General features: G+C 48.3%; 1 protein-coding gene across 1 annotated transcript in view; it reads right to left on the bottom strand.

The window, feature by feature from the left end:
- Positions 1-504: 504 nt before the first annotated feature.
- Positions 505-16,980, bottom strand: part of LOC142295829 (phosphofurin acidic cluster sorting protein 1-like) — a 330,571-nt gene continuing 314,095 nt past the window's right edge. The window contains exons 13-18 of the mRNA XM_075338917.1: positions 9,385-9,427; positions 5,920-5,962; positions 2,872-3,013; positions 2,576-2,799; positions 2,350-2,463; positions 505-1,215 (exon numbers count right to left, since the gene is read on the bottom strand). Coding sequence (XP_075195032.1) covers positions 1,103-1,215; positions 2,350-2,463; positions 2,576-2,799; positions 2,872-3,013; positions 5,920-5,962; positions 9,385-9,427 — 679 coding nt within the window. The 3' untranslated portion in view covers positions 505-1,102. The remainder of the gene's footprint in view (positions 1,216-2,349; positions 2,464-2,575; positions 2,800-2,871; positions 3,014-5,919; positions 5,963-9,384; positions 9,428-16,980) is intronic.

Here is a 16,980-nt window from a genome sequence, read left to right as displayed (position 1 = left end):
GTCACCATGGTAATGGGCTGTGCCAGTGGTACACGATATGGGCGCCTCAGCTGGGTCACCATGGTAATGGGCTGTGCCAGTGGTACACAATATGGGCACCTCAGCTGGGTCACCATGGTAATTGGCTGTGCCAGTGGTACACGATATGGGCGCCTCAGCTGGGTCACCATGGTAATGGGCTGTGCCAGTGATGCACGATATGGGCGCCTCAGCTGGGTCACCATGGTAATTGGGTGTACCAGTGGTACACGATATGGGCGCCTCAGCTGGGTCACCATGGTAATTGGCTGTGCCAGTGGTACACGATATGGGCGCCTCAGCTGGGTCACCATGGTAATTGGCTGTGCCAGTGGTGCACGATATGGGCGACTCAGCTGGGTCACCATGGTAATGGGCTGTGCCAGTGGTACACGATATGGGCACCTCAGCTGGGTCACCATGGTAATTGGCTGTGCCAGTGGTACACGATATGGGCACCTCAGCTGGGTCACCATGGTAATTGGCTGTGCCAGTGGTACACGATATGGGCGCCTCAGCTGGGTCACCATGGTAATAGGCTGTGCCAGTGGTACACGATATGGGCGCATCAGCTGGGTCACCATGGTAATGGGCTGTGCCAGTGGTACACGATATGGGCACCTCAGCTGGGTCTCCATGGTAATTGGCTGTGCCAGTGGTACACGATATGGGCGACTCAGCTGGGTCACCATGGTAATTGGCTGTGCCAGTGGTACACGATATGGGCGCCTCAGCTGGGTCACCATGGTAATTGGCTGTGCCAGTGGTACACGATATGGGCACCTCAGCTGGGTCACCATGGTAATTGGCTGTGCCAGTGGTACACGATATGGGCACCTCAGCTGGGTCACCATGGTAATTGGCTGTACCAGTGGAACACGATATGGGCACCTCAGCCTTATACGGGCACCATTGTGGAAGGTCGAATCTGGTTATGAGCTATGTGATTTGGGCACCATGGTACGAGGGCAGATGATGGGGCCACTCTGAGGGTGGGATTGGGGTGGGAGAGAGGACACCTCCATCAGGTTTAATAACCGAGAAGTAGTTGAAGATGTTTCTCCTGGGGGAGCGCACAATGACCTCAGATCTTCCCGTGACCAAAGATGCCCACAGGAAACTGCTTCACGTGCGTCGGCCACTGAGCCGCCAGCTGGAAAAACTTCACATCGTTCCAGTCCACTCCATCTATGGTAACTGCGGGAAACAAGAAAAATGACAGGGACATGGTGGATGATGGGAGCAGAGCTCTGAGGAGAGGAGTATTAAGGAGTTATTCCAAAAAAATCCACAGGATAGCTGGTCGGTTGCTGATTGCTGGAGGTTTGATCACTGGGCTGGAGAGGAGCTGCACATGGTCCACCTTCACTCCATTCATTGTGTATGGGACGGCTGGAGATAGGCGAGCACTGTACTCAGCAATCCCATACACAATGAATGGAGAAGGTGGGGGCTGCAAAGCAAGGTCATCGCCAGTGCCCCTCTAGTATGTCAGTCAGCATTCAACAAAATATCCTCTAACCTTGATTTTTTTGGGGGGGGGCAAAACTAAAGCCTGCTTTACACGTTACAATTAATTGTGCGATCGCACCCACCCCCATCGTTTGTGCGGTATGGGCAATTTGTTGCCCGTGTCGCACAATGCTGTAACCCCCGTCACACGTACTTACCTTCCATACGACCTCGCTGTGGGCGTCGAACACCCACTTCCTGAAGGGGGAGGTGCGTTCGGTGTCACAGCGACGTCACACAGCGGCCGGCCAATAGAAGCGGAGGGGCGGAGATGAGTGGGACGTAACATCCCGCCCACCTCCTTCCTTCAGCATTGCCGGCGGCCGCAGGTAAGCTGTGTTCATCGTTCCCGGGGTGTCACACGGAGCGATGTGTGCTGCCGCAGGAACAATGAACAACTGGACGTTTGGTTTTTAGAAAATGAGCGACGTGTCAGCGATGAACGAGAAGGTGAGTATTTCTGCTCGTTCTTAGCTGTCACACGCTACGATATCACTAACGAGGCCGGAGGTGCGTCACTTACGACGTGACCCCGCCGGCATCTCGTTACATATATCGTAGCGTGTAAAGCCCGCTTAAGTCTTATACACAGACGTTTATCACTGATGCTGTATATAAGGGGTGTGGCCTCATGTCTGATCTCATCATTATATCATCACCAGGGGGAGTGGCTCTCGATAAGGGGTGTGGTCTCATGGCTGATCACCTCCATTCTATTGGTGAAGTCATCCCTTTCTGGGGCTGACAACGTCTCATACATGTATATAGGCCGGTTGTCAGCAGTAGTTGTTGAGGAGCTGGCACACATAGGGCACTTACCTCTCAGCATGACGTTCTGGTTCTTTGCGGTGCAGATTAGGCGGCTGATTCCCTCAATCACTTGACTACGTGGCTCGGCTTCTTTCTCTTTCGGCTTCTTACTCAAGAACATAACTGTGAGGGAGCAAATGATGGGCGAATTAGTATATGAGCAGCTGTGGCTCTTTGCAGCCATTCAGTGACTCTGTCCCCATGGGATTAGGGTAAATCATGACCCCGCTCTCACCCTTCTTGTTCTTCTCCTGAGTTACAATGGTCATGGCCATACACAAGGGCAGGTTGCTCTCTCCGGGGGAAGGCAGACGGCTGACGTGCAGTGAGCGGAAGTTGCTCCTCATGGTATTTTTAGTAGCCGTGTCTCTTCTGTCTCCATCTTTTCGACGTTCAGACCCCGGCCACTGCCAGTAATCCACCTGCAGCCCCATCACCTCCACCCCAGTGGATAAAGCCCTAGAGATAGAGAAGGACAGTGACAGTGGAGATTTGGGGACAAGAGGACTGATTCCAGGGTGTCGATCTTACCCGGCATTAGAAAGACCACTGCTGACTGAAGGGGACGGCGGTGGGGTGCACGTGGGCTCCTTTACCATGGCGGAGCTTGCTCCTGGGGAAGAGGACGAGGTGAGGAGCGCTGGGATGCAGACCGAAGCCTCATCAGAGTCCACTGTGGAGGAGAACCGAGAACGTTCACAGCTACAATCACCGGGTTTATAGGAAAATGTGGAGGAGCAGAGACGGGCTCCAAGAAGTGTCATGCATCTACAGGGGTCACACATAAGTGGGTAGCAGAGCTGTGTACACAAAAACACTCAGCTGGCAGAACACTAAATATAATGTGGCCTCAGGGAAACACCAGAATATTATGATGTCTGCTGCCTTATACTTCTGTGTACAATCCAACAGTAAGAGTAAAAAGCAGCAATGCTTCAAAGGTATATCATCCTGGCCAGAGACACCGAAAGCCAAGAAAAGCAGAAGGTGGCGGTGCTCACACCTCATCCAAGGTCAATTCTTTATCAGATGTGCAATGTTTCGTCATCAACATGGCAGATCAAAAGGATGAAACATGCAGATTGGGAGGATGAAACATGGAGGATCAGAGGGATGATACATGGCAGAACACAGTGGATGATACATGGCAGATCGGGGGCACGAAACATGGCAGATCGTGGGCACGAAACGTGGCAGATCGGGAGCACGATGCATGGCAGATCGGGAGGATAAAACACGGCAGATCGGGAGGATAAAACACGGCAGATCGGGAGGATAAAACATAGAGGATCAGAGGGATAATACATGGCAGAACGCAGTGGATGATACACGGCAGATCGGGGGCATGAAACATGGAGGATCAGAGGGATGATATGGCAGATCACGGGGGATGATACATGGCAGATCGGGAGGATGATACATGGCAGATCGGGGGCACGAAACATGGCAGAACGGGGGCACGAAACATGGCAGATCAGGGGCACGAAACATGGCAGATCGGGAGGATGATACATGGCAGATCGGGGGCACGAAACATGGCAGATCGGGAGGATGATACATGGCAGATCGGGGGCACGAAACATGGCAGAACACGGGGGATGAAACATGGCAGATCAGGGGCACGAAACATGGCAGATCGGGAGGATGATACATGGCAGATCGGGGGCACGAAACATGGCAGAACACGGGGGATGAAACATGGCAGATCGGGAGGATGATACATGGCAGATCGGGGGCACGAAACATGGCAGAACACGGGGGATGAAACATGGCAGATCGGGGGCACGAAACCTGGCAGATCGGGAGGATAAAACACGGCAGATTGGGAGGATAAAACACGGCAGATCGGGAGGATAAAACATAGAGGATCAGAGGGATAATACATGGCAGAATGCAGTGGATGATACACGGCAGATCGGGGGCATGAAACATGGAGGATCAGAGGGATGATATGGCAGATCACGGGGGATGATACATGGAGGATCGGGAGGATGATACATGGAGGATCGGGAGGATGATACATGGCAGAACGGGGGCACGAAACATGGCAGAACACGGGGGATGAAACATGGCAGATCAGGGGCACGAAGCATGGCAGATCAGGGGGATGAAACATGGCAGATCGGGAGGATGATACATGGCAGATCGGGGGCACGAAACGTGGTAGATCGAGGGAATGATGCATGGCATTCAGGAGGATGATACAAGGAGGATGAGAGGGATAATACATGGCAAAACACTGGGGATGATACATGGCAGATCAGGGGCATGAAACATGGAGTATCAGAGGGATGATACTGAATATGGCAGATCACGGGGGATGATACATGGAGGATCAGAGGGATAATACATGGCAGACCGGGAGGATGAAACATAGCAGATTGGGGAGATGAAACATGGAGGATCAGAGGGATGATAAATGGCAGACCGAGTGGCTGAAACATGGCAGATTTGGGGGTAGCTAACATGAAGGAGGAGTGCTGTGGGTCTTCAATTGTCTTTTCTATGTATAACCTCACATACTCCTCTATACCAACCTTCATTAGCCCACACTCCTCTATTCCACCCTCCGCTCCCCCATACTTCTTTATTCCACCCTCCACTAGGCCACACTGCTCTATACCATCCTCTGCTTCCCCATACTCCCCTATACCACTCTCTGCTCCTGCACACTCCTCTATTCCACCCTCCGCTCCCCCATACTTCTTTATTCCACCCTCCACTAGGCCACACTCCTCTATACCACCCTCTGCTTCCCCATACTCCCCTATACCACTCTCTGCTCCTGCACACTCCTCTATTCCACCCTCCGCTCCCCCATACTTCTCTATTCCACCCTCCACTAGGCCAAACACCTCTATACCATCCTCTGCTTCCCCATTCTCCCCTATACCACTCTCTGCTCCTGCACACTCCTCTATTCCACCCTCCGCTCCCCCATACTTCTTTATTCCACCCTCCACTAGGCCACACTCCTCTATACCACCCTCTGCTTCCCCATACTCCCCTATACCACTCTCTGCTCCTGCACACTCCTCTATTCCACCCTCCGCTCCCCCATACTTCTCTATTCCACCCTCCACTAGGCCAAACTCCTCTATACCACCCTCTGCTTCCCCATACTCCCCTATACCACTCTCCGCTCCTGCACACTCCTCTATTCCACCCTCCGCTCCCCCATACTTCTCTATTCCACCCTCCACTAGGCCACACTCCTCTATACCACCCTCTGCTTCCCCATACTCTCCTATACCACTCTCCGCTCCTGCACACTCCTCTATTCCACCCTCCGCTCCCCCATACTTCTCTATTCCACCCTCCACTAGGCCACACTCCTCTATACCACCCTCTGCTTCCCCATACTCTCCTATACCACTCTCCGCTCCTGCACACTCCTCTATTCCACCCTCCGCTCCCCCATACTTCTCTATTCCACCCTCCACCAGCCCACACTCCTCTATACCACACTCTGCTCCCCCACACTCCTCTATAAGACCTTTTGCTCCCCCCACATTGCTCTACAATCCTTTGCTATTTTCTGGGCTGTTCCATTATTCCCCTGTAGGATAATAATCTCACCGGAGGTTACCAATGGCTGCTCAACAATCCCGACCTTCACAACCTAGAATAAATAAGATGAGAGAAGTACATAGTGCAGATTCCCCGATTCCCAAGAATCCCATAATATGGTCAAATACATTATGATGATGCCCCTTTACCCACCAATTGCAGCAGGGACAAGGGGCACTGAATACCCCAAAGACTGCACCAGAAGTGTCACTGCCCCATCTTATGTTATTGGACTTCTGGGCTCATCGGCAATCATCGGGCTGAGCTAGGAGATTGTTCCGTACAGGACCTTGTAAATGGATCCTCCATATTCACCAAATTAGAGGAAAGCCTATAAGGCCGGGACCTCAATAAATCTAGACACCTTCATCTATGTGGTAGAATAATCCAGGTGTTAGGACCAAGTTTCTGACGGGGGCTATTATTACACACAGGGCACCAAGCACATAGGTAATGTCCTCTTAAAGGCAATCTGTCTCCAGTTTATGCCACCTAACAGGAGATAAGCACAACATAGAGATACAGATCCCGATTCCAGTGATCCATCGCTTACTGGGCTGCTTCCTGTAGTTTTATCAGCAGGAGATTATTAATATAAGGCCGGGGCCACACGGGGATCTACTGCGATCCTCGCAGGACACTCGGCTCACACTGGCAGCACAGCAGAGCCGAGTGTCACTGCGACTGAGGTGAGCGGGCCGGCTCTGAGGAGGGAAGGCAGGGATTTCTCTCCCTCTCTCCTCCGTAGCCGGCTATTGCCATTCTCGCCCTGCACTTACATTACACCAGTGATTTTTCTCTCGCCGTATAGATTTGAATGGGTGCAAGAGACACAACATGAGCATTACTTCCGCAGCATGCTGTGATTGTTTTCTCAGTCTGATTAGGGCTGAGAAAATAATCCCTCATGGATGCTGGGACTAGGCTAATATTGGTCCAAGTGGAATGCGATAAAACATTGCATTCCACTCGCTCCGATTTTCATGCCATGTGGCTTAGGCCTAAGGGGGCTTTACACGCAACGACATTGCTTACAAGATATCGTTAGGGTCACGGAATCGTGACGCACATCCGGCCTAGTTAGTGACGTCGTTGAGTGTGAAACTAACGAGCGACCGCTAACGATGCAAAATACTCACCTAATCGTTGATTGTTGACACGTCGTTCATTTCCCAAAAATCGTTGCTGTTGCAGGACGCAGGTTGTTCGTTGTTCCTGAGGCAGCACACATCGCTACGTGTGACACCCCCCTATCGACCTGGCCTGAGGTGGATAGGGGGGTGGCCATCATGATGCATGGGACTTTCCTGATCACTGGTACAGCCACCTGGGGGGCAGGCACTACTTGGGGAAAAGGAAGGAGCATCTCCACACATAGTCAGTTAACTCCGGGCACAGCTTGGGGTGAGGAGCACAGTCGGGACCTCTGTCCAGGCATATTTTCTCTACCTCCACACTTCTGGGAGCACTACAAGACCTGTGGCTTGGAGCAGGCAGCTCAGCCAGGGTTCTCTACAGCTACCGGGGATTCCAGGGTCTGTGGCGAGTGCAGGAAACACCCACAGTCCGTTCCACATTCTATCCACGGGATTGGAGGGACCCCGACCAGAAAGGACACACAGTGGGAACACCGGCGGTGACCTCAGAATTATTCGGGATCGTCTGGAGCCCATCACGGCAGAGACCGGTACCCCCGGGCAACCAAAGGACAGTGAGTAAAGACCTGGAACTGCAACTGGCGTGTCCATCCTTTTTTTCCGGTGCCGGCACCCCACACTTCGGTGCCAAGGGCCACTACTACCTCCATCATCCTCCCTGGAGCCTAACTTCACCTGCGGGAAGCTGAACTACCCTAACTGCGACACCATCCGCCCCAGACGACTGCAAATTCAGTGGCGACTAATCCCTGGCCGCATAGTGCAGGTGGCGTCACGAGACAACTCCCAACATCCCGATCCATCCCCTTTTATTGTACACCTCGGGGCCACAAAGCCGGGCAGGGCCACCCGTGACATCCCAGACCCGACATTACCAGCCCAGTGACGAGTATATTTAACCCCTTGCCCTGTGGGTGCTACAGAGACAAAAGGGAGACACACACACACACACACAGAGAAAGAGAGTGAAAGACAGAGCAGAGAGATAGAGAGACAGTGAGAGACAGAGAAAGAGGCAGAGAGAGACAGAGAAAGAGACAGAGAGAGAGAGACAGAGGGAAAGAGCAACATAGAGAGACAGAGACAGAGAGAGACAGAGGGAGAGACAGAGAGAGAGAGACAGAGGGAGAGACAGAGGGAGAGACAGAGGGAGAGAGACAGAGAGAGACAGAGACAGAAAGACAGAGAGAATGACAGAGCGAGAGAGAGCGAGGAAGACAGAGAGAGACATAGAGGGAGAGAGAGAGAGAAAAAGACAGACACAGAGGGAGATAGAGAGAGAAAAAGACAGACACAGAGGGAGAGAGAAAGACAGAGAGACATAGAGGGAGAGAGAGACAGAGAAAAAGACAGAGACATAGAGGGAGAGAGCGACAGACAGAGAGAGACAGGGAGAGAGAGAGAAAGAGACACACACAGAGGGAGAGAGAGAGGAAGAGAGAGAGAGATCTGCAGCAGGGAAAACAGGAATTTAATCAAAGTGACAGCGCAGCAGCCCAGTAAGTGACACATCGCTGGAATCGGGGGCTCCGTCTCTACATTATACTGCTCTCATATGGGGGAGCAAAAACCTGGTGACGGATTGTCTTTAAGGGCATTCCGGGACCTCATACTGTGTGGACACATCCCTAGTGAATTGACAACAGATATGAATGACGACACCCCACATGTCCGTCCCCGGCACCGAGTTTCCACAGTCCATGGATCTGTTTCCTGAACTTTATCCAACATTATCTAAAATGAACATGTTAAACTTAAAGCTACATTTACACTGAAAACTGAAAAATTAGCATGAATGAGCGTCGCTCAGAGGGCTCGTCTCCCAAACATCTGTCTCCGAAGAATGAGAAAAATGCCTGCTGTTTGGGTGAAACTATCATCGTATTTGGTGGAGCATCATCCTGTGCTCCTGAGAACTGCGGCAGCGAGAGGTACTGGAGCATCCACTCCAGATCCACTCCAGATCGCTGAGTGAACAGTGTCACGCTCCTTCTGCTGTGTACATCATCAAGTCTCTGGTCAGCTCTCATAGCTAGACGGCAATGGTGCCCTATAATAGGGGATGTCCGCCAAACAATAGGGCAAAATACCACAACCTGCATTTAAATATCCAAATTAAAGTTTTATTGATAAATCAGAATGCGGTAATAAAAAGGACGGTCAACGTTTCGATCAGTCCCAGAAGTTCAGCCCCGGCCTACCCTCATAGTAGATACAGGACAAATCAAGATATGAGGAGGGCACGTCTACCCTTCAGTGTCCATACACACATAGGTCATCAAAAAAAGGCTTCAGTATCAGTGTAACAAAGACTCACCCCAATAAACGGGACAAACTTCTGGCAAGAATCCTCATCAGCACTAAAAGAATGAAGCAGAATAGGCCAAGACAGAACAAAGAAAAGAAATTAAGAAAAGGCAAAGATACAGGAGAAAAATCAAGGCTTAAAAATACATAAACACTGCAGAACAAAATGTAGAGGAGGCATTGAGAGGAAGGAGCCACCACAAACAGAGGAGAACGATAAGAAAGGCTGAGGAGGAGATGACAGAGAAAACAGAGGAGAAGGATGAGAAAGGCTGAGGAGGAGAAGACACAGAGAAAACAGAGGAGAACGATGAGAAAGGCTGAGGAGGAGATGACACAGAGAAAACAGAGGAGAACGATAAGAAAGGCTGAGGAGGAGAAGACACAGAGAAAACAGAGGAGAACGATGAGAAAGGCTGAGGAGGAGATGACACAGAGAAAACAGAGGAGAACGATGAGAAAGGCTGAGGAGGAGATGACAGAGAAAACAGAGGAGAAGGATGAGAAAGGTTGAGGAGGAGATGACACAGAGAAAACAGAGGAGAACGATGAGAAAGGCTGAGGAGAAGACACAGAGAAAACAGAGGAGAACGATGAGAAAGACTGAGGAGGAGAAGACACAGAGAAAACAGAGGAGAACGATAAGAAAGACTGAGGAGAAGACACAGAGAAAACAGAGGAGAACGATGAGAAAGACTGAGGAGGAGAAGACACAGAGAAAACAGAGGAGAACGATAAGAAAGGCTGAGGAGGAGAAGACACAGAGAAAACAGAGGAGAACGATGAGAAAGACTGAGGAGGAGAAGACACAGAGAAAACAGAGGAGAACGATGAGAAAGACTGAGGAGAAGACAGACAAAACAGAGGAGAACGATGAGAAAGACTGAGGAGGAGAAGACACAGAGAAAACAGAGGAGAACGATGATAAAGACTGAGGAGAAGACAGACAAAACAGAGGAGAACGATAAGAAAGACTGAGGAGGAGAAGACACAGAGAAAACAGAGGAGAACGATAAGAAAGGCTGAGGAGAAGAAGACACAGAGAAAACAGAGGAGAACGATAAGAAAGGCTGAGGAGAAGATGACAGAGAAAACAGAGGAGAACGATGAGAAAGACTGAGGAGGAGAAGACACAGAGAAAACAGAGGAGAACGATAAGAAAGGCTGAGGAGAAGATGACAGAGAAAACAGAGGAGAACGATGAGAAAGGCTGAGGAGGAGAAGACACAGAGAAAACAGAGGAGAACGATGAGAAAGGCTGAGGAGGAGAAGACAGAGAAAACAGAGGAGAACGATGAGAAAGGCTGAGGAGGAGATGACAGAGAAAACAGAGGAGAACGATAAGAAAGACTGAGGAGGAGAAGACACAGAGAAAACAGAGGAGAACGATAAGAAAGGCTGAGGAGAAGACACAGAGAAAACAGAGGAGAACGATGAGAAAGACTGAGGAGGAGAAGACACAGAGAAAACAGAGGAGAACGATAAGAAAGGCTGAGGAGGAGAAGACACAGAGAAAACAGAGGAGAACGATAAGAAAGACTGAGAAGGAGATGACAGAGAAAACAGAGGAGAACGATGAGAAAGACTGAGGAGGAGAAGACACAGAGAAAACAGAGGAGAACGATGAGAAAGACTGAGGAGGAGGAGAAGACAGAGAAAACAGAGGAGAACGATGAGAAAGGCTGAGGAGGAGAAGACAGAGAAAACAGAGGAGAACGATAAGAAAGGCTGAGGAGGAGGAGAAGACAGAGAAAACAGAGGAGAACGATGAGAAAGGCTGAGGAGGAGAAGACACAGAGAAAACAGAGGAGAACGATGAGAAAGACTGAGGAGGAGGAGAAGACAGAGAAAACAGAGGAGAACGATGAGAAAGGCTGAGGAGGAGAAGACAGAGAAAACAGAGGAGAACGATGAGAAAGACTGAGGAGGAGGAGAAGACAGAGAAAACAGAGGAGAATGATAAGAAAGGCTGAGGAGGAGAAGACAGAGAAAACAGAGGAGAACAATGAGAAAGACTGAGGAGGAGAAGACAGAGAAAACAGAGGAGAACGATAAGAAAGGCTGAGGAGGAGGAGAAGACAGAGAAAACAGAGGAGAACGATGAGAAAGACTGAGGAGGAGGAGAAGACACAGAGAAAACAGAGGAGAACGATGAGAAAGACTGAGGAGGAGGAGAAGACAGAGAAAACAGAGGAGAACGATGAGAAAGGCTGAGGAGGAGGAGAAGACAGAGAAAACAGAGGAGAACGATGAGAAAGACTGAAGAGGAGAAGACAGAGAAAACAGAGGAGAACGATAAGAAAGGCTGAGGAGAAGAAGACACAGAGAAAACAGAGGAGAACGATAAGAAAGGCTGAGGAGAAGATGACAGAGAAAACAGAGGAGAACGATGAGAAAGACTGAGGAGGAGATGACAGAGAAAACAGAGGAGAACGATGAGAAAGGCTGAGGAGGAGAAGACACAGAGAAAACAGAGGAGAACGATAAGAAAGGCTGAGGAGAAGATGACAGAGAAAACAGAGGAGAACGATGAGAAAGGCTGAGGAGGAGAAGACAGAGAAAACAGAGGAGAACGATGAGAAAGGCTGAGGAGGAGAAGACAGAGAAAACAGAGGAGAACGATGAGAAAGACTGAGGAGGAGAAGACACAGAGAAAACAGAGGAGAACGATGAGAAAGGCTGAGGAGGAGATGACAGAGAAAACAGAGGAGAACGATAAGAAAGACTGAGGAGGAGAAGACACAGAGAAAACAGAGGAGAACGATAAGAAAGGCTGAGGAGAAGACACAGAGAAAACAGAGGAGAACGATGAGAAAGACTGAGGAGGAGAAGACACAGAGAAAACAGAGGAGAACGATAAGAAAGACTGAGGAGGAGATGACAGAGAAAACAGAGGAGAACGATGAGAAAGACTGAGAAGGAGAAGACACAGAGAAAACAGAGAACGATAAGAAAGACTGAGAAGGAGATGACAGAGAAAACAGAGGAGAACGATGAGAAAGACTGAGGAGGAGAAGACACAGAGAAAACAGAGGAGAACGATGAGAAAGACTGAGGAGGAGGAGAAGACAGAGAAAACAGAGGAGAACGATGAGAAAGGCTGAGGAGGAGAAGACAGAGAAAACAGAGGAGAACGATAAGAAAGGCTGAGGAGGAGGAGAAGACAGAGAAAACAGAGGAGAACGATGAGAAAGGCTGAGGAGGAGAAGACACAGAGAAAACAGAGGAGAACGATGAGAAAGACTGAGGAGGAGGAGAAGACAGAGAAAACAGAGGAGAACGATGAGAAAGGCTGAGGAGGAGGAGAAGACAGAGAAAACAGAGGAGAACGATGAGAAAGACTGAGGAGGAGGAGAAGACAGAGAAAACAGAGGAGAATGATAAGAAAGGCTGAGGAGGAGAAGACAGAGAAAACAGAGGAGAACAATGAGAAAGACTGAGGAGGAGAAGACAGAGAAAACAGAGGAGAACGATAAGAAAGGCTGAGGAGGAGGAGAAGACAGAGAAAACAGAGGAGAACGATGAGAAAGGCTGAGGAGGAGGAGAAGACACAGAGAAAACAGAGGAGAACGATGAGAAAGACTGAGGAGGAGGAGAAGACAGAGAAAACAGAGGAGAATGATAAGAAAGGCTGAGGAGGAGAAGACAGAGAAAACAGAGGAGAACAATGAGAAAGACTGAGGAGGAGATGACAGAGAAAACAGAGGAGAACGATAAGAAAGGCTGAGGAGGAGAAGACACAGAGAAAACAGAGGAGAAGGATGAGAAAGGACCACTGCCAGCCAGCTCCATAGGTAAGTAATCTACCTAAAGGGTGACACCTGGAGGAAGGATTGCATTACTAACTGAGCACTCCGCCCTTCAGCCAGGGCGTTATTTCCATTTTAGCTGGATCCAACTGCCCATGACTTGTAGGCTTTTTATCCTGATAGAGATACGCCTTGTCATTGGCTGTTGGGTGCACATGGATGAGCCAATCCATAAATTAAGTATCCCATTTTTATCCATAGTTCCAGTAGCAGTAATGCTGTACCAAAATTTCCATTTTCAATGTTTTTGTATTTTAGCTTTTTAGAGTGCTGCTGCGTTATGGACTGTTATAATTCTGAATACGGACCATATGAAGATATCCAAAAACAGGACTTAAAATGGCGTTTGAGCTGTACTCCGATACGGGACTTTCTGGTCATCAGTGATTCATGCTGACTTAGCTTAAAGGGGTGGTTCACCCGTATTTATTATTTTCTAGATCGATATTATGTTGAGAAACAATGTTTCTCTCAAATACCTTGTGTTGGCAATACTGCCTGTAAGAGGCACTATTGCGGACCGCTGATCCCCATTGCGTGACCCCAGGCTTCGTGACCTCAGGGATCCGGTGATGTCACGTCAAGTTCCTGATCACATGACATGACTGCGGCCAGTATTTCAGCGCTCAGCACAGCGCAGCGTCACAGCCCTTCAGCTCCCTGCTCCCTCCTCCCTTACAGCAAAGCGCTACAAGCAGGAGACGCACTGGGCTGTGACCAGCCGTAAAACGCTGCCCACTGACTCCGGAAGACTGGGACCGGCCGCAGTGATGTCACGTGATGCGGAACTTGACGTGACATCACCAGCTCCCCGTGGTCACGAAGCCTGGGGTCATGCAATGGGGAACAGTGGTCCGCAATAGCGCCACTAACAGGCACTATTGCCAACATAAGGTATTTAAGAGAAACCTTGTTTCTCAATATATCGATCTAGCACATAATAAATATGGGTGAACCACTTCTTTAACCCCTTCACGACCGGCCGATTTTTCGCTTTCCGTTTTTTTTTCGCCATTCTTTTTCTGAGACGTAACTTTTTTATTTTTTGTCAATATGGTCATGTGAGGGCTCATTTTTTACGGAACGAGCTGTACTTTTAAATGAAACCATAGGTTTTACCATATAGTGTACTGGAAAACGGCAAAAAAATTCCAAATGCAGAAAAATTGCAAAAAAAGTGCAATAGCACTATTGTTTTTGAGATATTTTATTCACTGTGTTCACTGTATGGTAAAACTGGTGTGTGGGTGTGATGACTGAGGTCAGTGCGAGTTCGTAGACACCAAATATGTATAGGTTTACTTTTATATAAGGGGTTAAAATAAATTCGGAAATTTGTCTGAAAAAAGTGGCGCACGTTTTACGCCATATTTCGTGACCCGTACCGTTCTCATTTTTCGGGATCTATGGCTCAGTGACAGCTTATTTTTTGCGACTCGAGCTGACGTTTTTAACGGTACCATTTTTGCGCAGATGCTACGTTTTGATCGCCTGTTATTGCATTTTGCGCACAAGTTGTGGCGACAAAAAAGTCATTTTGGCGTTTGGAATTTTTTTGCCGCTACGCCATTTACTGATCAGATTAATTGATTTTATATTTTGATAGATCGGGCGTTTCTGAACGCGGCAATACCAAATGTGTGTATATTTTTTATTTTTTTTAACCCTTTAATTTTCAATGGGGCGAAAGGGGGGTGATTTGAACTTTTTAGTTTTTTTTTGTTTTTTTTTAAATTTTTTAAAACTTTTTTTTTTACTTTTTTTTTTTTATTTTACTAGTCCCCCTATGGGGCTATAGCGATCAGCAATCCGATCGCTCTGCACTATCTGCTGATCACAGCTACACAGCTGTAAACAGCAGATACGTGCACTTCCCGCTTCCCTGGCCTCCGTACAAAGCGAAAGTGAAAGTGGTTCATGTCTAGCACAGGAGTCATCACATGACCCTGTGCTACCATGACAACCACCGGAAGTCACATGATCATGTCACGTGACTTCCGGTATCGGGCGGTAAGTAAAACTTTACCGCGATCGTGTTTATAATGGTGCTGTCACATTTTGACAGCGCCATTACAGGCGTTAAACGGCACGAGCAGATAACGATTCTGCTCGTGCCTAGCAGGCACACATCTCAGCTGTGAAAATCAGCTGAGATGTGCGCCGATCGCGGCATGCTGCTGCCGGCAGACCGCGGGCAGTAACGTTATGACCGCTAGGACGTAATTTTACTGCCCGCGGTCGTTAAGGGGTTAATATAAACTGATGAAACACATATACATATATATCTCAGAATAAGCTGTTTTTGCAGTTTACCCAATAGGAGACGTGTTATGTATTCTTGGCTACTAGCCAACTGATTTCTATAAATGTATCTGAACTTCCTTAATATAGTCAGTCATATTTCTTTATAGATCCGTGGTCATCTCTGATCTGTGTGGAGGAATAGCACGCAACTGACAAAGGACTCATGATTGGAAGCAGACGGGTTTAAGACGTGGATGCATAAATTGGATTGCATCACCCTAAACTATGCCCCCCCGATCAGCTGTATACTTTGTAATTACCTGGAGAAACCCAGCAGCCCCAGAGCATGCTAAGCCTACAAAGACATTGGGAGGCTTCGCTGTCATTCAGAATCTTAACAGCCCATCACACCCCTGCCATATACTGGGTGGCTGAGCTGTCACTCACAACATCCTTATGACACAGTGAGTGACTGATTCATGACAGGGACATAGAAAAAACAGAGGAGGTATGGAAAAGAAGGAGGGACGAAACAAAGAGGAGACACGAAACAAAGAGGAGACACAGAAAAGAGGAGATATGGAAAAGAAGGAGACACGAAACAAAAGAGAAGACACAGGAAAAAAAGGCGATATGGAAAAGGAGACACGAAACAAAGAGAAGACACAGAAAAGAGGAGATATGGAAAAGGAGACACGAAACAAAAAGGAGACACAGAAAAGAGGAGATATGGAAAAGAAGGAGACACGAAACAAAGAGGAGACACGAAACAAAGAGGAGACACAGAAAAGAGGAGATATGGAAAAGGAGAGACGAAACAAAGAGGAGACACAGAAAAAAGAGGAGATATAGATAAGGAGACATGAAACAAAGAGGAGACACAGAAAAGAGGAGATAATAGAAAAGAAGGAGACAAGAAACAAAGAGGAGACACAGAAAAGAGAAGGAGACACGAAACAAAGAGGAGACACAGAAAAGAGAAGAAGACACGAAACAAAGAGGAGACACAGAAAAAAGAGGAGATATAGACAAGGAGACATGAAACAAAGAGAAGACACAGAAAAGAGGAGATAATAGAAAAGAAGGAGACACGAAACAAAGAGGAGACACAGAAAAGAGAAGAGATATGGAAAAGAAGGAGACACGAAACAAAAAGGAGACACAGAAAAGAGAGGAGATATGGAAAAGAAGGAGACACGAAACAAAAAGGAGACACAGAAAAGAGAGGAGATATGGAAAAAAAGGAGACACGAAACAAAGAGGAGACACGAAACAAAGAGGAGACACGGAGACACAGAAAGGAGGAAATATGGAAAAGAAGGAGACACGAAACAAAAGAGAAGACACAGGAAAAAAAGGCGATATGGAAAAGGAGACACGAAACAAAGAGAAGACACAGAAAAGAGGAGATATGGAAAAGGAGACACGAAACAAAAAGGAGACACAGAAAAGAGGAGATATGGAAAAGAAGGAGACACGAAACAAAGAGAAGACACAGAAAAGAGGAGATATAGAAAAGGAGACACGAAACAAAGAGGAGACACAGAAAAGAG

The sequence above is a fragment of the Anomaloglossus baeobatrachus genome, chromosome 3, assembly GCF_048569485.1.
Source record: "Anomaloglossus baeobatrachus isolate aAnoBae1 chromosome 3, aAnoBae1.hap1, whole genome shotgun sequence".
Taxonomy (NCBI): Eukaryota; Metazoa; Chordata; class Amphibia; order Anura; family Aromobatidae; genus Anomaloglossus; species Anomaloglossus baeobatrachus.
This window is presented reverse-complemented; position numbering and strand designations above follow the sequence as displayed.